Consider the following 23,518-nt stretch of genomic DNA (forward strand, 5'->3'; position numbering starts at 1 on the left):
TGAAAAAAGGGAGATTAATATTGGCCTCTGGGCTTGTGTGCCAGTTGTGAGCGTGCCATCTGTGCCAGTCCTGAGCGTGCCATCTCTCTCACAAATAGTGGGCCATAGAAAGCCTATTTAATTTTTTTTTTGGTTTTATAAATTTTCCCTGAAAAAAGGGAGATTAATATTGGCCTCTGGGCTTGTGTGCCAGTTGTGAGCGTGCCATCTGTGCCAGTCCTGAGCGTGCCATCTCTCTCACAAATAGTGGGCCATAGAAAGCCTATTTAAATATTTTTTTGGTTTTATAAATTCTCCCAGAAAAAAAGGGAGATTAATATTGGCCTCTGGGCTTCTGTGCCAGTCCTGAGCGTGCCATCTGTGCCAGTCCTGAGCGTCCCATCTCTCTCACAAATAGTGGGCCATAGAAAGCCTATTTTATTTTTTTTTTGGGTTTCAGAAATTCTCCCTGGAAAAAAAAAGGGAGATTAATATTGCCCTTTGGGCTTGTGTGCCAGTACTAAGCGTTCCATCTCTCTCTCTCTCTCAGTCAGTGGGCCATAGAACGCATATTTTTGGTTTTATTTGTTTTCTAAATTCTCCCTGAAAAAATCATTTTATTTTATTTGGTTTCTAAATTCTTCCTGATAAAATCATATTTTTTTTATTATTTTTATTTCTAAAGTCTCCCTGAAAAAAAAAAAAAAAAAAAACAACCAAAAAAACAGTGGGAGATTAATATTGGCCTTTCTGCTTGTGTGCCAGTCTTGACTCCTGGGTGTGCCATCTCTCTCTCTCTCTCTCTCTCTCTCTCTCTCTCTCTCTCTCTCTCCAATTGTGGTCCATAGAAAGCCTATATTTTTTTTCCTTGATTTGGGTTCTAAAATCTACCAGAGAAAATAACTACATCAATCATTGGTAGAAAAATATTGGCCTCTGGGTTTGTGTGCCACTCCTGACTCCTGTGTGCGTCATCTCTCAGTCAGTGGGCCATAGAACGCCTATTTTTGGTTTTATTTGTTTTCTAAATTCTCCCTGAAAAAATTATTTTATTTTATTTGGTTTCTAAATTCTTCCTGATAAAATCATATTTTTTTTATTATTTTTTTTTCTAAAGTCTCCCTGAAAAAAAAAAAAAAAAACAGTGGGAGATTAATATTGGCCTTTCTGCTTGTGTGCCAGTCTTGACTCCTGGGTGCGTCATCTCTCAGTCAGTGGGCCATAGAACGCCTATTTTTGGTTTTATTTGTTTTATAAATTCTCCCTGAAAAAATCATTTTATTTTATTTGGTTTCTAAATTCTTCCTGATAAAATCATATTTTTTTTATTATTTTTTTTTCTAAAGTCTCCCTGAAAAAAAAAAAAAAAAAACAACCAAAAAAAACAGTGGGAGATTAATATTGGCCTTTCTGCTTGTGTGCCAGTCTTGACTCCTGGGTGCGTCATCTCTCAGTCAGTGGGCCATAGAACGCCTATTTTTGGTTTTATTTGTTTTATAAATTCTCCCTGAAAAAATCATTTTATTTTATTTGGTTTCTAAATTCTTCCTGATAAAATCATATTTTTTTTATTATTTTTTTTTCTAAAGTCTCCCTGAAAAAAAAAAAAAAAAAACAACCAAAAAAAACAGTGGGAGATTAATATTGGCCTTTCTGCTTGTGTGCCAGTCTTGACTCCTGGGTGCGTCATCTCTCAGTCAGTGGGCCATAGAACGCCTATTTTTGGTTTTATTTGTTTTATAAATTCTCCCTGAAAAAATCATTTTATTTTATTTGGTTTCTAAATTCTTCCTGATAAAATCATATTTTTTTTATTATTTTTTTTTCTAAAGTCTCCCTGAAAAAAAAAAAAAAAAAAACAACCAAAAAAAACAGTGGGAGATTAATATTGGCCTTTCTGCTTGTGTGCCAGTCTTGACTCCTGGGTGTGCCATCTCTCTCTCTCTCTCTCTCCAATTGTGGTCCATAGAAAGCCTACATTTTTTTTCCTTGATTTGGGTTCCAAAATCTACCAGAGAAAATAACTCCATCAATCATTGGTAGAAAAATATTGGCCTCTGGGCTTGTGTGCCACTCCTGATTCCTGTGTGCGTCATCTCTCACTCAGTGGCCCATAGAAAGCATATAGTTTGTTACATTTGTTTTCTAAATTCTCCCTGCAAAAATCTATTTTTTTTTTTTTGGGGGGTTTCTAAAGTGTTCCTGAAAAAAATAAAAATAAAAAAAAAATAATAGTGTGACATTAATATTAACATTTGTGCTTCAGTGACAGTCCTGCGTGTGGGGCATCTCTCTAATTTGCAGCCACCAAAAAAAGAGTGTGTAACATTGGGCCTGATTTTCGCTGTGGTCTCACCAACCTGTAAAGGGGTAGCTAAATCATACAGAAGTTATAGCTCACCGTGTAAGTTGTGTGACTGCAACAAATAACGTTAGTTTGGTTACGTTTTTAAAACAATGAGGAAGTCTAGTGGAAGAGGTCGTGGCCGGGGGCGTTCATTGTCAGCTGGTAATGAGGGTAGTGGTAGTGGTGGAGCATCAGGTGGTCGTGGGGGAAAAAATATTGCACCTAAGTCTGGAGCTGTGGAGCCAGGTTCGTCGTCCGGCTACACAAGGCCTCGAACGCTCCCTTTTCTGGGATTAGGAAAACCGCTTTTAAAGCCGGAGCAGCAAGAGCAAGTTTTGGCTTATCTTGCTGACTCAGCCTCTAGCTCTTTTGCCTCATCTCGTGAAACTGGTAAAAGTAAAAGCAGCGCGTCGTTAGTGGATGTTCACGGTCAGGGACAAGTCACTTCCTTGTCCTCTTCAGCAAAAACAACAACAGAGAAGAATGCAGCAGGCGACACAACGGGTTACTCCATGGAGCTCTTTACACATACCGTCCCTGGCTTAGAAAGTGAAGCAGTTAACAGTCCATGCCCATTACAAATTGAATCTGACATGGAGTGCACTGACGCACAGCCACAGCCAGACTACTATGCTGGTCCTTTGACTCAGACCACAACATTGCCCTCGCAGGGTGCTGATCAAGAATCAGACCCTGATGAGACTATGTTGCCCCATCACGAACGCTATACCACCGAACGACACGGTGACACAGACGAAGTTGCGCAGGAGGTACAAGAAGAGTTATTAGATGACCCAGTTCTTGACCCCGATTGGCAGCCATTGGGGGAACAGGGTGCAGGCGGCAGCAGTTCTGAAGCAGAGGAGGAGGAGGGGCCGCAGCAGGCATCAACATCGCCACAGGTTCCATCTGCCGGGCCCGTATCTTGCCCAAAACGCGTGGCAAAGCCAAAACCTGGTGGAGGACAGCGTGGCCATCCGGTTAAAGCTCAGTCTGCAATGCCTGAAAAGGTATCCGATGCTAGAAAGAGTGCAGTCTGGCATTTTTTTAAACAACATCCAATTGATCAGCGCAAAGTCATCTGTCAAAAATGTTCTACTTCCTTAAGCAGAGGTCAGAATCTGAAAAGTCTCAATACTAGTTGCATGCATAGACATTTAACCACCATGCATTTGAAAGCTTGGACTAACTACCAAACGTCCCTTAAGGTTGTTGCACCCTCGGCCAATGAAGCTAGTCATCAACGCAACATCCCTTCCGGCAGTGTAGGACCACCATTTAGCGCACCACCTGCTGTATCTGTGCAGGTATCTTTGCCAGGCCAAAGCAGTCAGGGTCAGGGAATCACCAGTTTCGTAGTAGGAAACACTGCATCTAGGGCACCGGCGGCAACAATACCATCTCCCACCGTCTCTCAGTCTGCCATGTCCACCGGCACCCCCGCTAGTTCCACGATCTCCAGCTCTCCAGTCCAGCTCACCCTACATGAGACTATGGTTAGAAAAAGGAAATACTTAGCCTCGCATCCGCGTACACAGGGTTTGAACGCCCACATAGCTAGACTAATCTCGTTAGAGATGATGCCCTACCGGTTAGTTGAAAGCGAAGCTTTCAAAGACCTGATGGACTACGCTGTACCACGCTACGAGCTACCCAGTCGACACTTTTTTTCCAGAAAAGCCATCCCAGCCCTCCACCAGCATGTTAAAGAGCGCATCGTCCATGCACTCAGGCAATCTGTGAGCACAAAGGTGCACCTGACAACAGATGCATGGACCAGTAGGCATGGCCAGGGACGTTACGTGTCCATCACGGCACACTGGGTAAATGTGGTGGATTCAGGGTCCACAGGGGACAGCAAGTTTGGGACAGTTCTGCCTAGCCCACGGTCTAGTAAACAGTTGTCTGTAGCCGTTCGCACCCCCTCCTCCTCCTCCTCCTCGTCCTCCTGCAGAAGCAAGAGCTCGTCCACAGACCGCAGTCGCACAAACACTCCATCCGCACCTGCCACTGTTGCACACCAGGTCTCCCATTATGGGGCAGCTACTGGCATACGTCAGCAGGCTGTATTGGCTATGAAGTGTTTGGGCGACAATAGACACACCGCGGAAGTTCTGTCCGAGTTCTTGCAGCAAGAAACGCAGTCGTGGCTGGGCACTGTAGATCTTGAGGCAGGCAAGGTAGTGAGTGATAACGGAAGGAATTTCATGGCTGCCATCTCCCTTTCCCAACTGAAACACATTCCTTGCCTGGCTCACACCTTAAACCTGGTGGTGCAGTGCTTCCTGAAAAGTTATCCGGGGTTATCCGACCTGCTCCTCAAAGTGCGTGGACTTTGCGCACATATCCGCCGTTCGCCTGTACACTCCAGCCGTATGCAGACCTATCAGCGTTCTTTGAACCTTCCCCAGCATCGCCTAATCATAGACGTTGCAACAAGGTGGAACTCAACACTGCACATGCTTCAGAGACTGTGCGAACAGAGGCGGGCTGTTATGTTTTTGTGGGAGGATACACATACACGGGCAGGCAGTAGGATGGCAGACATGGAGTTGTCAGGTGTGCAGTGGTCGAAGATTCAAGACATGTGTCAAGTCCTTCAGTGTTTTGAGGAATGCACACGGCTGGTTAGTGCAGACAACGCCATAATAAGCATGAGCATCCCCCTAATGCGTCTGCTGATGCAAAGTTTGACGCACATAAAGGATCAGGCGTCTGCACCAGAGGAAGAGGAAAGCCTTGATGACAGTCAGCGATTGTCTGGTCAGGGCAGTGTACATGACGAGGTACCGGGCGAAGAGGAGGTGGAGGATGAGGAGGATGATGGGGATGAGTATATTTTTAATGAGGAAGCTTTCCCGGGGGCACGGGAAATTGGTGGCGTGGCAAGGCCGGGTTCTGGTTTTTTGAGGGACACAAGTGACGTAGATTTGCCTGCAACTGCCCCTCAACCAAGCACAACCGCAGATTTGACAACGGGAACTTTGGCCCACATGGCGGATTATGCCTTGCGTATCCTCAAAAGGGACACACGCATTACAAAAATGATGAACGATGACGATTACTGGTTGGCCTGCCTCCTTGATCCTCGCTATAAAGGCAAATTGCAAAATATTATGCCACATGAGAACTTGGAACTAATATTAGCAACAAAACAATCAACTCTTGTTGACCGTTTGCTTCTGGCATTCCCTGCACACAGCGCCCGTGATCGTTCTCACACGAGCTCCAGGGGCCAGCAGACCAGAGGTGTTAGAGGGGCAGAAATCAGAAGTGGCGTTGGACAGAGGGGTTTTCTGACCAGGTTGTGGAGTGATTTTTCTATGACCGCAGACAGGACAGGTACTGCAGCATCAATTCAAAGTGACAGGAGACAACATTTGTCCAGTATGGTTACAAACTATTTTTCATCCCTTATCGACGTTCTCCCTCAACCGTCATTCCCATTTGATTACTGGGCATCCAAATTAGACACCTGGCCAGAATTGGCAGAATATGCATTGCAGGAGCTTGCTTGCCCGGCAGCTAGTGTCCTATCAGAAAGAGTATTCAGTGCTGCAGGTTCAATACTAACAGAAAAAAGGACTCGTCTGGCTACCCAAAATGTAGATGATCTAACCTTCATTAAAATGAACCACAACTGGATTTCAAAATCTTTTGCCCCACCCTGCCCGGCTGACACCTAGCTTTCCTATGAAAAGGTCTTGCCTGTGGACTATTCTGAATGACTTTTCCAATCTCGTAATTTTCTTCACCTGATTGTCCAGCATACGACATGTTTCCACCTCACGAAATGGCCAAACTCCCCACACGGGGCCGTGCTATCGCCACTTTGCGCTTGGACCCTTGAGAGTGCTGTTTGTCTGAAGAGGTGGGTGTGGCCGCTTTTGGTCGACGGCACTGCCACTGGGTCCCTCATAGTACAATAAAGTGTCTCTGGCGGTGGTGGTGCGCACCCAACGTCAGACACACCGTTGTAATATGAGGGGCCCTGTGCCTGTACCGCCGGCCACAAGACAGTTCCCCCCCCCAGCTCAAACAGTGCTCTACCACTAGCAAAATTATCTCTCACAGCTTCACCAATGTGTAGTCTAGCCGCTGACATCCTTCAATGCCTGGCACTGACAATACCATTGTTTTGACATTTTTGTTATGTTAGGCCTTCGAAGCCTGTCTGCGGTCCCTTCTTTCTACAACTACTACACTGACCAGGCCACTGCTGGCCGTGTTACCCTGGAACCAATTTAAAAGTGCCTACAGTCAGCCCAATTTTGTTATGTTAGGCCTTCGAAGACTGTCTGCCGTCACTCCTTCCACTAGACTTCCACTGACCATACACTGCTGCCCATGTACCCCTGGAACCAATTTAAAGTGCCTACAGCCAGCCCAATTTTGTTATGTTAGGCCTTCGAAGCCTGTCTGCGGTCACTCCTTCCACTAGACTTCCACTGACCAGACCACTGCTGCCCGTGTACCCCTGGAACCAATTTAAAAGTGCCTACAGCCATGTGTTATTATTTTAGGCCTTCGATGCCTGTCTGCGGTCACTCCTTCCACTAGGCCTCCACTGACCACACCACTGCTGCCCGTGTACCCCTGGAACCAATTTAAAATTGCCTACAGCCAGCCCAATTTTTTTATTTTAGGCCTTCGATGCCTGTCTGCGGTCCATTCTTTCAACTACTACTACACTGACCAGACCACTGCTGCCCGTGTACCCCTGGAACCAATTTAAAAGTGCCTACAGCCAGCCCAAGTTTGTTATGTTAGGCCTTCGATGCCTGTCTGCGGTCACTCCTTCCACTAGGCCTCCACTGACCACACCACTGCTGCCCGTGTACCCCTGGAACCAATTTAAAATTGCCTACAGCCAGCCCAATTTTTTTATTTTAGGCCTTCGATGCCTGTCTGCGGTCCATTCTTTCAACTACTACTACACTGACCAGGTCACTGCTGCCCGTGTACCCCTGGAACCAATTTAAAATTGCCTACAGCCAGCCCAATTTTTTTATTTTAGGCCTTCGATGCCTGTCTGCGGTCCATTCTTTCAACTACTACTACACTGACCAGGTCACTGCTGCCCGTGTACCCCTGGAACCAATTTAAAATTGCCTACAGCCATGTGTTATTATTTTAGGCCTTCGATGCCTGTCTGCGGTCACTCCTTCCACTAGGCCTCCACTGACCACACCACTGCTGTCCGTGTACCCCTGGAACCAATTTAAAATTGCCTACAGCCATGTGTTATTATTTTAGGCCTTCGATGCCTGTCTGCGGTCACTCCTTCCACTAGGCCTCCACTGACCACACCACTGCTGTCCGTGTACCCCTGGAACCAATTTAAAATTGCCTACAGCCATGTGTTATTATTTTAGGCCTTCGATGCCTGTCTGCGGTCACTCCTTCCACTAGACTTCCACTGACCAGACCACTGCTGCCCGTGTACCCCTGGAACCAATTTAAAAGTGCCTACAGCCAGCCCAAGTTTGTTATGTTAGGCCTTCGATGCCTGTCTGCGGTCACTCCTTCCACTAGGCCTCCACTGACCACACCACTGCTGCCCGTGTACCCCTGGAACCAATTTAAAATTGCCTACAGCCAGCCCAATTTTTTTATTTTAGGCCTTCGATGCCTGTCTGCGGTCCATTCTTTCAACTACTACTACACTGACCAGGTCACTGCTGCCCGTGTACCCCTGGAACCAATTTAAAATTGCCTACAGCCAGCCCAATTTTTTTATTTTAGGCCTTCGATGCCTGTCTGCGGTCCATTCTTTCAACTACTACTACACTGACCAGGTCACTGCTGCCCGTGTACCCCTGGAACCAATTTAAAATTGCCTACAGCCATGTGTTATTATTTTAGGCCTTCGATGCCTGTCTGCGGTCACTCCTTCCACTAGGCCTCCACTGACCACACCACTGCTGTCCGTGTACCCCTGGAACCAATTTAAAATTGCCTACAGCCATGTGTTATTATTTTAGGCCTTCGATGCCTGTCTGCGGTCCATTCTTTCAACTACTACTACACTGACCAGGGCACTGCTGGCCGTGTACCCCTGGAACCAACATCAGAAAATATAAAAATAAGTATTTTGCTTATAAAAAAGAAAATACTGGTGAGATATCAAATGCAGACATTTTAACATTAAAAACAAACACACAACTCTAATCTGGTACAGTACTAAAAATGGCCACCAGCTACAATTACTTTCTCCTGCAAGTAGTTAACTGAAAGTTTTTTTAAATTGAAAACACACATATGGCATCCACCGAGTGTTGTCCTGTCGCGTCTTCTTTATATTATTGCCGAGAAGATGCAAAATAATGAAAATAATAAAATCATTAATTACCAAAATAATAGAGAAAGTCAACACCACATTGCAAATAAACATTCATTCCAAATAAAGAAGCAGGGCGCGTCCGAGGGTGAGTATATACCTAATAAGAATATAATCACCCTCGGACGCGCAATGCTTATTTCCAACAGCCTTCCTTCCTAAGAATCAGCCCTTCCGTCGTGTAGAGAGACGTTGTGTTACACTCCAAGGTGTTCCCCAGGTTGCCTTTCCTGAGCTTCGATCTTCCGGCTCTCGTTTAGTAGTTCTTGGAAACTACTCTGCATTAGGCCTTCAAATTGGGTATGGGGTGTAGAGAGATGGTGTGTTCCACTCCAAGGTGTTCCCCAGGTTGCCTTTCCTGAGCTTCGATCTTCCGGCTCTCGTTTAGTAGTTGTTGGAAACTACGCTGCATTAGGCCTTCAAATTGGGTATGGGGTGTAGCGAGAGGGTGTGTTACACTCCAAGGTGTTCCCCAGGTTGCCTTTCCTGAGCTTCGATCTTCCGGCTCTCGTTTAGTAGTTCTTGGAAACTACACTGCATTAGGCCTTCAAATTGGGTATGGGGTGTAGAGAGAGGGTGTGTTACACTCCAAGGTGTTCCCCAGGTTGCCTTTCCTGAGCTTCGATCTTCCGGCTCTCGTTTAGTAGTTGTTGGAAACTACGCTGCATTAGGCCTTCAAATTGGGTATGGGGTGTAGCGAGAGGGTGTGTTACACTCCAAGGTGTTCCCCAGGTTGCCTTTCCTGAGCTTCGATCTTCCGGCTCTCGTTTAGTAGTTCTTGGAAACTACACTGCATTAGGCCTTCAAATTGGGTATGGGGTGTAGAGAGAGGGTGTGTTACACTCTAAGGTGTTCCCCAGGTTTCCTTGCCATTGCTTCGGTCTTCCGACTCTCGTTTAGTAGTTGTAGAAAAGTACACTGCATTAGGCCATACAAAATGGGTATGGGGTGGAGAGAGATGGTGTGTTACACTCCAAGGTGTTCCCCAGGTTGCCTTTCCTGAGCTTCTATCTTCAGGCTCTCATTAAATTGTGGTTAAATGGAACAACTGCATTTGGCGTACTAGTTGGTTTGGGGCCTACTATCGGTGTCTGCCACTCCTTGCTGTTCTCCTCCACTGAACAAAGCTGTGCCGCCTGTTTACTACGGTTGCCAATTTTGAACTGCATTTCGACTACTTACTGATTTGGCCCTACTCTCTGTGTCAGCCTCTCATTCCAGTTGTCCTCCACTGCAATGCCCCCTGGTTATTCCTGTGTTACCAATTTTGAACTGCATTTAGCCCACTTTCTTCTTTGGGCCTATATCTGTGTTTCCACTTCATCGTGCCCATTGCCCAGCCAGTGATAGATGAGTCTGCTGGTACATTGACCCATAACGCAACATTCCCCGTGCACGCTACACAACAACATTGTGACCCTGCTGAAAGTCAGGTTGCTCTTCCCGCATACCATACCACCTTACACGGGGACAAAGAGGAAGGTGCAGATGAAAGTGCAGGTTCCTTCATCAGGTGGGGGGAGGAATACTAGTTGGCGACGTCACTGGCACAGGGCCTCTCATAGTACGCAAAAGTGTTGCTGCCGGTGGGAGGCGCCCCCGCCGTGCAAACACACCGCTGTACTTTGAGGGGCCCTGTGCCAGTGCCAATGCCAACGAGTGGGCCCCCCCTGCTTGCTCAGGTTCACAGCACTTGCAAAGTTGAAATACTTACCTCTCCCTGCTCCACTGCCGTGACGTGGTCCAGATTTCCTGGGCCCACTAATTACTTGAACCAGCCCTACCCCCCACAACTTTAGCCAAATGACCCCCAATTTCAAATGCCTTCCAATTATTATAAGGTAAATTACGCTTGACAAGCTTCATTAAGAAGAATGGATGGTTTTGACATTAAAATGGCCACTCTAGGTGTTTTCCTGGCCCCCACTCACTGCCGACTATGCTGCCCCATTGACTTGCATTGGGTTTCGTGTTTCGGTCGATCCCGACTTTACGTCATAATCGGCCGATTTCACTCGACCCGACTTTGGACATAGTCGGGTTTCGCAAAACCCGGCTCGACTCTAAAAAGGTCAAGGTCGCTCAACTCTAGTCCAGACACAAAAATGCATTAATCTCTTGCTTTGAATGCAAGGCAAATATTAAACATTATTTATACCATCCATGTACAGCAATGTGGAATATGTTTGTGATATATGAACCATCATCTGTTAATAGATTAAAAGCTGAATATACTGTACCTTGATCCTTTGAGTCACAAATCACCCTGGAAAAATCATGATCTGTAGAGCTGACAATGCAAAAAATTAACATTATAGGTAAATAATAGCATACCAGGTAATATTAACAGCAATGCTTTAACATTTAAATAAAAAATAATTGTTTAAATCGTAAGTAACCTTAATTAAAGAATTCATCAAAATTGAACCCCACTCCAAAAATCAAGTATGGTTGAATTTATAATGCTGAGAATATAACACATGATTATTGTTAAAAGAGAAGCGTATAAGTTTCTCAGGATTACTGCTAATTCTTTATCATGAAAACATTAGATGGTGTATGCTACCAATTTCATAATATTGTATTTGTAAGAATGGCCCTTATGTTATTATGTTACAGGCAGGGCGGTACAGACCTCGGGGCGACGTGCAGAGATGGCCTGCTGTCGGTAACTGCACGACGCAGCAACCAGAGATGGCGACAATATACTTAGCTTTGTGGGAACGCACCTCCTGTAGCGGCATACATATACGGTGCATGTTGAGAAGGAGTTAAAAGCTTCCTAAGCTGTTTTATTTTAAATCATCCTATAGGCACTGCAAAGTTATGACATTTTGTAATTATCTTCCTTTGCTTCTTTCTCTCATATACACAATGCTGTGGTACAGTTTCAATGCCCAGCTGATACTTCTTTAGAAATGACTTTCAACTGCTGCTCAGCCAGTTCTTTATGTTTACACTATATGCAGAGTCTTTATAAAGGAATATACATGTCTTAAGGTACCTTCACACATAACAATATCGTTAACGATATCGTTGCTTTTTGTGACGTAGCAACGATATCGTTAAGGAAATCGTTATGTGTGACAGCGACCAACGATCAGGCCCCTGCTGGGAGATCGTTGGTCGCTGAACAAAGTCCAGAACTTTATTTCGTCGCTGGATCTCCCGCTGACATCGCTGGATCGGCGTGTGTGACACCGATCCAGCGATGTCTTCACTGGTAACCAGGGTAAACATCGGGTTACTAAGCGCAGGGCCGCGCTTAGTAACCCGATGTTTACCCTGGTTACCAGCGTAAAAGTAAAAAAAAAAACAAACACTACATACTTACCTACCGCTGTCTGTCCCCGGCGCTGTGCTCTGCACTCCTCCTGTACTGGCTGTGAGCGTCGATCAGCCAGAAAGCAGAGGGGTGACGTCACCGCTCTGCTTTCCGGCCGCTGTGCTCACAGCCAGTGCAGGAGGAGTGCAGAGAAGCAGAGCGCCGGGGACAGACAGCGGTAGGTAAGTATGTACTGTTTGTTTTTTTTTTACTTTTACGCTGGTAACCAGGGTAAACAAACATCGGGTTACTAAGCGTGGCCCTGCGCTTAGTAACCCGATGTTTACCCTGGTTACCCGGGGACCTCGGGATCGTTGGTCGCTGGAGAGCTGTCTGTGTGACAGCTCTCCAGCGACCAAACAGCGACGCTGCAGCGATCCGGATCGTTGTCGGTATCGCTGCAGAGTCGCTTAATGTGAAGGGGCCTTTAGTGTAGGGGTTAGGATCAGAGAGGATCAGAGAGGCTCATTCATGAGAATTCCTGTATTCTGACTGTTTGAACCTAAGGGCAGATATATTGCGGATGCCAGTTGGGCTCGCTGGAATACAATGTGCATAATTCATTAGGAGGTGCATGGAACTGATGGGAGAGCATAGCCAAAGCCCCAGTCAGCCCAAGCTTAACAAAATTAACATAGCTGGCCGAGATTTGCATGCAAACATCAAATGTCCTCATATTTTTGCGCTACTTATGAGAATAAATATTGCAGCTTATTAAGGTGGTTTAAGTATAATATAAAAATGTTCTCAGAAAGTTCTTCCCCCTATTTCTGCTGTCCTTGACATCCACTCCCATGTGCCCACTGACATTTACAGCCCTTGAACCTACAAGACACCAGTTTTAGAAATTGCATATACATTTGCTCCCAGGAGCGTCATGTTAGTCTTCCAGTGGGTTTGTAATGAGATGTCAAGGAAACAGTTATAAGAGAGCTGAAGGCTTGATAGTCAGGCTGAAATACTTGCCATGTGAGTCTACACAATCATTGTCTTGTAAAGGGCACAAATCTGGCCGTAGGATTTGGTGTAGAGCTTATTTTTGTACATGTGTCCATAAACAGTGAGTAGAAAGCTATCAGTACTCACGGGAAAATGATGTATACTAGAAGATCTAGAAGATTTGGAAACCAATCCACACAGAAATGATCCTTGTCACAACAGGCAGACTGTTAAAGAGGACCTTTCATGACTTTTCACACTCTAAACCGGCCACTTCATGATAAAGTGGCTTAAGATTTGAATAAAATATATTTTTAATTTTGTTATTCATCAACTCCACATCTCCATTGCCGGGATATTAGATGGTATAGTTTATATGCTAATTTCCACTATAATAAAGGGGTCCTTAGAAGAGATTATATTCCCGGCATGATGTTGCGCAATCATAGGGAGCATCGCAGGAAAAAAAGAAAATGCCCTTGCAGAAGCTTAGAACAGGCATCCTCTCTGTGGTCTGGTAAGTGTAATATGCCTAACTAGGTCACACAGATCTTACTGCTGGTACATACTGAGAACAGCAGAGCTGTGCGTCATTGCATACACCACTCTGCATCCTTCCCAGTTATCGGGGAATTATGTCCCAGTACCTGAAATAGATGTAGAGTGGTGTATATGACACGCTGCAGCTCTCATCTCACAGCATTGACAATGTGAGGATAGTGGGATGAAAGCAGTTTTCTGTGTCATTACATTCACTGCTTTGCATCTATCTCAGACAAAAAGCTCTGGTCTCTTCATTGCACTTGTAACTACAGATAATGTAGAACAGTGTATGTAATGACACACAGCTCTACTCTCTTTCCTTGTAATCAAAGTGTGTGCCAGCAGTGAGATATGTGTGACCTAGGGATTAGAGCAAAGTTGTGTGTCACTATATACACTGCTCTGCATTAGTGATGATCAAATAGCTCCGGATAAGAGCTTATCCAAATAGTTATAGCACTTCCCGAATAGCTGCCTTGGTAACCTGGATACCTAGAGTGCTCTCGATGATCAGCTGTCCGGCGTCGCAGCTGCATGTGTCGCGGCTGTGTCACAGTCACAACACGTGCATGGAGAGCCCAACAAACAGGCTATCCATGATGTGTTGTGACTGTCACACAGCCGCAACACATGCAGCTGCGACGCCGGACAGCTGATCATCGGGAGCACTCTAGGTATCCAGGTTACCAAGGCAGCTATTCGATCATCCCTACTCTGCATTATTTCCTAATACCTGGGATAGATGCATAAGGGTATATGTTATGACACAAAATTCATCTCTCCTCACAGCACTTGTAATTTGCAATAAGTGCTGTCAGTAAGATGTCAGTGTGATGCCTCAGTCAACCATATCACATAGAGAAAGCCTGTTTGGGTCTTATCATGGTTTTGTTTTTCCTGTAAAGGTACCTACACATTGAACAACATTACAACGATAACGATAGCGATCCGTGACGTTGCAGCGTCCTGGTTAGCGATATCGTTGTGTTTGACACGCAGAAGCGATCTGGATCCTGCTGTGACATCGCTGGTCGGAGCTAGAAGGCCAGAACTTTATTTCGTCGCTGGATCACCCGCTGACATTGCTGAATCGGCGATGTGTTCACTGGTAACCTGGGTAAATATCGGGTTACTAAGCGCAGAGCCGCGCTTAGTAACCCCATATTTACCCTGGCTATCATTGTAAATGTAAAAAAAAAAAAACACATACTCACATTCCGGTGCCGGTCACGTCCCCGGCGTCCGCTTCCCTGCACTCCTCTTGCATCCTGTGTCAGCGCCGGCCGGCCGTAAAGCAGAGCACAGCGGTGACGTCACCGCTCTGCTTTACGGCCGGCGCTCACACAGGATGCAGGAGGAGTGCAGGGAAGCGGATGCCGGGACCGGAATGTGAGTATGTGTTTTTTTTTTTTACATTTACAATGGTAACCAGGGTAAACATCGGGTTACTAAGCGCAGCCCTGCGCTTAGTAACCCGATGTTTACCCTGGTTACCAGGGGACTTCGGCATCGTTGGTCGCTGGAGAGCTGTCTGTGTGACAGCTCTCCAGCGACCACGCAATGACTTACCAACGATCACGGCCAGGTCGTATCGCTGGTCGTGATCGTTGGAAAGTTGCTGAGTGTGACGGTACCTATGGTTGCCTGATTATAATTGGACAATGCCATACAGGCGAAAAAGTAAATACCTCCGGAAATGAATTTCTATGCATGCCCCCAACATTATAGTGGAAATTAGCATATAATCTTAACTAGCTAATATCTCCACAATGGAGATGAGAAATAAAACTGTACAAAATATATTTTATTCAGATCTTCAGCCACTTTATCATAATGTGGCCAATTTAGAAGTGAAAATGGTGAAAAGTCTGCTCTAATGGAGTTATCTTCTGCTAGATTATTGGGGTCTTATTGGAGTAGAGGCTAGCTAGAACATCCTGTGAAGTTGTCCACCTTTGGACAACCACCTGCTTCTACGACAGCAGTCATTACCACTGCTAGTTTCTGAAACGTGGTCAGGGAAAGTGATACAGGAACAAAAGTATAGATACATATTAAGTGTTTTACCAACTTTAACACTAGAGAGTAACATCTTTCATGTTTACATCTATATTTGATTTGGTAAAGAAACATTTTGATTAAGAACTAATGTCAAAGCATTGCATGAAAGACCTACTTTTCTTTTTGTTCATGAGCTCTACATTTGTAATCCTATTATTGATGCATATGCTGTAACTGATACCATCCTAATCACTGACACACAATTCACTGTAGAACTGGATTTACTCACAGATGCTATGGTTTACCTTATCTCACAATAGTACAAAGAGGAGATTGCCTTTGATAACAGCAGTGTCAGCACAGTGCTAATTATAACAAAATCTTATTTTTTTTTAATTTGGTGAACTTCAAGCCAGCAAACATATAGGGGTAAATTCATCATTGCTTTTGCATCTTTTTTTTGTCAAGCGTTGTGAATTTTGCATCTATTTTTGACTGATTGAACTCACCTATTCATTTGCATTTTTTTTATCCATGTTTTTATGATTGTCATTTTTTTAAAGGAAGCACTCCTATCAAAATGTTTATAGTAACATAGTTAGCAAGGCCGAAAAAAGACATTTGAACATCCATTTCAGACTTATATGCCTTCAGAATAAATTCCCAGATCTACGTCCTTCTAAAGAACCTAATAACTGTAAGATACAATATTGCTACGCTCCAGGAAGTCATCCAGGCCTCTCTTGAACCCCTCAACTGAGTTCACCATCACCACCTCCTCAGGCAAGAATTATAGACAGTAAAGAATCCCCTTCTATGTAGGTGGAAAAACCTTCTCTCCTCCAGACGCAGAGAATGCCCCCTTGTGACCGTCACATTCCTTGGTATAAACAGATCCTCGGAGAGATATTTATATTGTCTCCTTATATACTTATACATGGTTATTCGATCGCCCCTCAGTCGTCTTTTTTCTAGACTAAATAATCCTAATAGTGCTAATCTCTCTGGTTATTGTAGTTCCCCCATCCCCTTTATTAATTTTGTGCCCTCCTTTGTACTCGCTCTAGTTCCATTATATCCTTCCTGAGCACCGGTGCCCAAAACTGTACACAGTACTCCTTGTGTGGTCTAACCAGGGATTTGAACAGAGGCAGTATAATGTTCTCATCATGTGTTTCCAGAGCTCTTTTAATGCACCCCTGATCCTGTTTGCCTTGGCAGCCGCTGCCTGGCACTGGCTGCTCCAGGTAAGTTTATCATTAACTGGGATCCACAAGTCCTTTTCCATGTCAGATTTACCCAGTGGTTTCCCATTCAGTGTGTAATGGTGATATGGATTCCTTCTTCCCATGTGTATAACCTTACATTTATCATTGTTAAACTGCAAGTTTCCAATTTATCCAGATCCATCCGTAACAGAATACTATCTGCTCTTGTATTGACTGCTTTACATAGTTTTGTATCATCTGCAAATATTGATATTTTACTGTGCAAACCTTCTACAAGATTGTTACTAAATTTTGAAGAGAATAGGTCCCAACACCGACCCCTGCGGTACCTCACTGGTCACAGCGACCAAGTTAGAGAATATATACCATTTATAACACCCTCTGCTTCCTATCATTAAGTCAGTTACATACCTATTTACACACATTTTCCCCCAGACCCAGCATTCTCATTTTGTGTACCAACCTCTTGTATGGCATGGTATCAAACGCTTTGGACAAATCAAGATATACCATGTCTAATGACTCACCTTGGTCCAGTCTATAGCTTATATCTTCATAAAAACTGATTAGATTGGTTTGACAGAAGTTAATCCTTATAAACCCATGCTGATATGGAGTTAAACAATTATTCTCATTGAGATCATTGAGAAATTTTTGCAAATTTATTAAAAAAGAAAAACTGAAATATCACATGGTCATAAGTATTCTGCCCCTTTGCTCACTATTGAGTAGAAGCACCCTTTTGAGCTAGTACAGCCATGAGTCTTCTTGGGAATGATGAAACAAGCTTTTCACAACTGGATTTGGGGATCCTCTGCCATTCTTCTTGCAGATCCTCTCCAGTTCTGTCAGGTTGGATGGTGAATGTTGGTGGACAGCCATTTTCAGGTCTCTCCAGAGATGCTCAATTGGGTTTACATCAGGGCTCTGGCTAGGCCAGTCAAGAATGGTCACAGAGTTGTTCTGAAGCTTTTCAGGTCTCTCCAGAGATGCTCAATTGGGTTTACATCAGGGCTCTGGCTAGGCCAGTCAAGAATGGTCACAGAGTTGTTCTGAAGCCACTCCTTTGTTATTTTAGCTGTGTGTTTAGGGTCATTGTCTTGTTGAAAGGTGAATCTTCGGCCAAGTCTGAGGTCCAGAGCACTCTGGAAGAGGTTTTCATCCAGGGTATCTTTGTACTTGGCCACATTCATGTTTCCTTCTATGACAATCAGTCGTCCTGTCCCTGCAGCTGAAAGGTCTTTCTTTGTCTCATCAGACAAGAGAATCTTATTTCTCATTTCTCATAGTCTGGGGAGTTCTTCATGTGTTTTTTAGCAAACTCTATGCGGGTTTTCATATGTGTTGCACTGAGGAGAGGCTTCCGTCTGGCCACTCTGCCACAAAGGCTCAACTAGTGGAGGGCTGTAGTGATAGTTGACTTTGTGGAACTTTCCCCCATCTCCCTACTGCATCTCTGGAGCTCAACCACAGTGATCTTGGGGTTCTTCTTTACCTCTCTCATCAAGGCTCTTCTCCCATGATTGCTCAGTTTGGCTGAATGGCCAGGTCTAGGAAGAATTCTGGTGGTCCCAAACTTCTTCCATTTAAGGATTATGGAGGTTACTGTGCTCTTAGGAACCTTGAGTACTGCAGAAATTCTTTTGTAACTTTGGCCAGATCTGTGCCTTGCCACAATTCTGTCTCAGAGCTCCTTGGCCAGTTCCTTTGACTTCATGATTCTCATTTGATCTGACATGCACTGTGAGCTGTGAGGTCTTGTCTTATATAGACAGGTGTGTGCCTTTCCAAATCAAGTCCTATCAGTTTACTTAAACACAGCTGGCCTCCAATGAAGGAGTAGAACCATCTCAAGGAGGATCACAAGGAAATGGACAGCATGTGACTTAAATATGAGTGTCTGAGCAAAGGGTTTGAATACTTATGACCATGTGATATTTCAGTTTCTCTTTTTTAATAAATTTGCAAACATTTCTACATTTCTGTTTTTCTTTAGTCAAGATGGGGTGCAAAGTGTATATTACCGTAATCGGAAAAAATGAACTTTTTTGAATTTAACGAATTGTTGCAATGAAACAAATGAATTTCAAGGGTTCTGAAAACTTTCTGTACCCACTGTAGATGGGTAGAAAGGCAATATTAGCAATTGTAAATACACAGTGCTATAGAATATGACTGCAATACATTAAGAGGATAAAAACTTTGATGGGAGTGCTGCTTTAATTTGACATTTTAGGTGGGTTTAGGCTTTCCAGATGTTTCTAGCTTATAGATCAATTGCAACTTTACTAAAAAAAATCACAACATTTTTGTGCAAATGTGATCTAATCCCCAGAGAGGAATTTTTTTGTTTCCATGGAATTTTTGTGACATTTTTGTGACATGTCACACAACTTCTTGTGCTAACAAATTGCATAAAAAGGTCAATAAAAAAATAAATACTATTTTTGAATTTTGAAGAACTTGTCAGAATAAACGGCTATGAATTCCGCAGGAAAAGATAATAAAAGCGACTTTAAAAAAAGCAAATAATGAAAAATCAAGACCAGATTGTATTAAGGTTTGTCATTTATTAGTGAACAGAATCAAGAATGAAAGACACGACCACAATTAAAGATTTTACTAAAAATCTATTTGAGAGTCCTCAAAGGTTGATACCTTTTAATGGCTAACTGAAAAGATGATAACAAATTGCAAGCTTTCAAGACACCTCAGGTCTCCATCAGGCATAGAATAACACAAAATCTGAAAAGTCAGATATTTATTTCACCATGGTTTATGCCGCATGTACATAATAAACCAGTGAAGGACTTAAACAGTCAGTGTTCCAGTGTCTACCTTTGTGTCCAGCTGAGTGAGTAGACCTACCATAACATATATAATAGTTTAATTTACCCTATTTTCAATTTGACGTAGTACTTTTTACTAATGAAATGTAGACATCATTATAACAGGCATTATCTCTTATTTAATTAGTGTACCTATCCTAAACCTTATCAGAGGAGGACGTATAGATCATCTCGAAGTGTTGTATACAAAAAATTACTATTTCAAGTACATTTATAGTTTATTGTAAAAATAAAATTTCCTAACAAATAGGCTAAGATTCCATAGCGTAATGTCAGAATAATAGAGGCATAAGTTATTGATCCTGGTCCAATCTAAAATCTTCAAAAACGTTACAAAATAGATGGCATGAGAAAAGAAGATTATGTGGCAATACTGAAGCAAAATCTCAAGACATCAGCCAGGAAGTTAAAGCTTGGGCAGAAATGGGTCTTCCAAATGGACAATGACCAGAAACATACTGCCAAATTGGTAGCAGAGTGGCTTAAGGATAACAAATAGTGATGAGCGAATATACTTGTTACTCGAGATTTCTTGAGCACGCTCGGGGGTCAACTGAGTACTTTTTAGTGCTCGGAGATTTCGCTTTTCTGTCCACACCTGAATGATTTACATCTGTTAGCCAACTTGATTACATGTGGGGATTCCCTAGCAACCAGGCAACCCCCACATCTACTTATGCTGGCTAAAAGATCTAAATCATTCAGCTGCGGCAAGAAAAACTAAATCTCCGAGCACTAAAAAATACTTGGAGGACCCCCGAGCATGCTCGAGAAATCTCGAGTAACGAGTATATTCGCTCATCACTAATAACAAAGTCAATGTTTTGGAGTGGCCGTCACAAAGCCCTGATCTTAATCCTATTGAAAATACAGTGGGGCAAAAAAGTATTTAGTCAGTCAGCAATAGTGCAAGTTCCACCACTTAAAAAGATGAGAGGCGTCTGTAATTTACATCATAGGTAGACCTCAACTATGGGAGACAAACTGAGAAAAAAAAATCAAGAAAATCACATTGTCTGTTTTTTTATCATTTTTTTTGCATATTATGGTGGAAAATAAGTATTTGGTCAGAAACAAACAATCAAGATTTCTGGCTCTCACAGACCTGTAACTTCTTTTTTAAGAGTCTCCTCTTTCCTCCACTCATTACCTGTAGTAATGGCACCTGTTTAAACTTGTTATCAGTATAAAAAGACACCTGTGCACACCCTCAAACAGTCTGACTCCAAACTCCACTATGGTGAAGACCAAAGAGCTGTCAAAGGACACCAGAAACAAAATTGTAGCCCTGCACCAGGCTGGGAAGACTGAATCTGCAATAGCCAACCAGCTTGGAGTGAAGAAATCAACAGTGGGAGCAATAATTAGAAAATGGAAGACATACAAGACCACTGATAATCTCCCTCGATCTGGGGCTCCACGCAAAATCCCACCCTGTGGGGTCAGAATGTTCACAAGAACGGTGAGCAAAAATCCCAGAACCACGCGGGGGGACCTAGTGAATGAACTGCAGAGAGCTGGGACCAATGTAACAAGGCCTACCATAAGTAACACACTACGCCACCATGGACTCAGATCCTGCAGTGCCAGACGTGTCCCACTGCTTAAGCCAGTACATGTCCGGGCCCGTCTGAAGTTTGCTAGAGAGCATTTGGATGATCCAGAGGAGTTTTGGGAGAATGTCCTATGGTCTGATGAAACCAAACTGGAACTGTTTGGTAGAAACACAACTTGTCGTGTTTGTAGGAAAAAGAATACTGAGTTGCATCCATCAAACACCATACCTACTGTAAAGCATGGTGGTGGAAACATCATGCTTTGGGGCTGTTTCTCTGCAAAGGGGCTAGGACGACTGATCCGGGTACATGAAAGAATGAATGGGGCCATGTATCGTGAGATTTTGAGTGCAAACCTCCTTCCATCAGCAAGGGCATTGAAGATGAAACGTGGCTGGGTCTTTCAACATGACAATGATCCAAAGCACACCGCCAGGGCAACGAAGGAGTGGCTTCGTAAGAAGCATTTCAAGGTCCTGGAGTGGCCTAGCCAGTCTCCAGATCTCAACCCTATAGAAAACCTTTGAAGGGAGTTGAAAGTCCGTGTTGCCAAGCGAAAAGCCAAAAACATCACTGCTCTAGAGGAGATCTGCATGGAGGAATGGGCCAACATACCAACAACAGTGTGTGGCAACCTTGTGAAGACTTACAGAAAACATTTGACCTTTGTCATTGCCAACAAAGGATATATTACAAAGTATTGAGATGAAATTTTGTTTCTGACCAAATACTTATTTTCCACCATAATATGCAAATAAAATGTTAAAAAAACAGACAATGTGATTTTCTGGATTTTTTTTTCTCAGTATGTCTCCCATAGTTGAGGTCTACCTATGATGTAAATTACAGACGCCTCTCATCTTTTTAAGTGGTGGAACTTGCACTATTGCTGACTGACTAAATACTTTTTTGCCCCACTGTATATGGACAAAGCTGAAAATGCAGGTGTGAGCAAAGCAACCTACAAACCTGGATCAGTTACTCCAGTTTTGTCAGGAGGAATGGGCCCAAACTCCAACCAACTATTGTGAGAAGCTTGTGGAGGATATCCCAAACTATTGATTGAAGTCATTCAGGTTAAGGACAATGGTACCAAATACTAATGAAATGAATGTAAACTTTTTACTTTGCAGTAAGTAATAAATATGCCTTAAAATATTCTCTCTCTCTGATTCTTCTGCCATTTGGCAAATATTAATAATTATGGTAATCCTAATTTACCTAAAATGGAAAAGGTTTATTCTGATTTCATGTCACATATTGAGAAAAACATGCAGATGTGTCTTTTTATATAATGTATGTAAACTTCTGATTTCAGCTGTATGTTTGTGATCTGGTGTTCGAAGGGAACTGTTAATGTGTGATTTGCGAGGACATGGTGCAGAAGTGGAGCTTTTCCAAGAGTGGGAGGTGGAAATGTGGAAGGTTTGAGGAGTGGAGGAGGATCTAGGGTGGAGCTTGGGCGAGTCTCAAGGGGGCCCAAAATTTTTACAATATGAGGCCCTGAAATTCCTGGTGGCAGCTCTGAAGATGGCGATACTGGCTGCTTCCCCATTTTAGTCAATACAAGACAAAGAGCCATTCTTGAGATAGATGCAGATTACAGATGAAATGTGCATGTGCATGTAATAATCATTTATGATTTATCCTCTGGATATACCAGAAATGTCAGAGATGGGAATATTCCATTTATTTTCTAATGTGCAATGATTAACTTTTATTTATTTCAAACTAGAAAACACCTTTAAAAATTGCTGTACTAAGAAATTGAATATGCACAGTACCTGAAAAGTCTTTCATCTTTCAGTTTTGTAATTTCATCTTGGAAATTAGGAAATGATAAATGGTTTGAAGATTCCACTAAAATGACTCTGTAAGAAATGGCAAAGTTGGTCAGACAACAAAATAAATGGCACATAGTAACTCAGGAATCTCTATTTCATCATAAAGTGATGTTCAAAAAATGTCAGATGTCATGTTATTTTGACAGGATTTAGCATGCTGTACAACTTTGAGCTATCAGTTCAGTCCTTAAATACAGTATTTTAAAAAGCCATCACATAAGGTTTTTTTTTCAAATTTGAGGCAGTCAAATAGAGCTATAGCTTGTTCTTGTTCTTACGCTCAATGGAAAATGGTTAAAATGCATAATAATGTTCATATTATTGGTTGTGTGCGTCATACCAATGTGAGCGAAATGGTGTAAAACTGTCTGTTAAGAAATCATTTGGAATATGAAAAAAACATTAGCACTAATATTAGGCTTGAGGGAATGTTAAGCTTTCTACAAGGCCTTTGTGTTTTTCCAATTAGACTTGATCCAGAAAGAAATCAATTAAACGTTCATATTATCATAATAGTAATAGAATGCTAGAATTCTCAGATATGACAATATATGGATATACTGAGT

General features: G+C 43.1%; 1 protein-coding gene across 1 annotated transcript in view; it reads right to left on the reverse strand.

The window, feature by feature from the left end:
• The window catches only part of CFAP47 (cilia and flagella associated protein 47), an 874,184-nt gene that overhangs the window by 495,466 nt on the left and 355,200 nt on the right, over nt 1-23,518 (reverse strand). The window contains exons 41-42 of the mRNA XM_069757658.1: nt 22,893-22,979; nt 10,907-10,956 (exon numbers count right to left, since the gene is read on the reverse strand). Of these exons, the coding sequence (XP_069613759.1) occupies nt 10,907-10,956; nt 22,893-22,979 (137 nt within the window). The remainder of the gene's footprint in view (nt 1-10,906; nt 10,957-22,892; nt 22,980-23,518) is intronic.

This window comes from Ranitomeya imitator, chromosome 3, assembly GCF_032444005.1.
Source record: "Ranitomeya imitator isolate aRanImi1 chromosome 3, aRanImi1.pri, whole genome shotgun sequence".
NCBI lineage: Eukaryota > Metazoa > Chordata > Amphibia > Anura > Dendrobatidae > Ranitomeya > Ranitomeya imitator.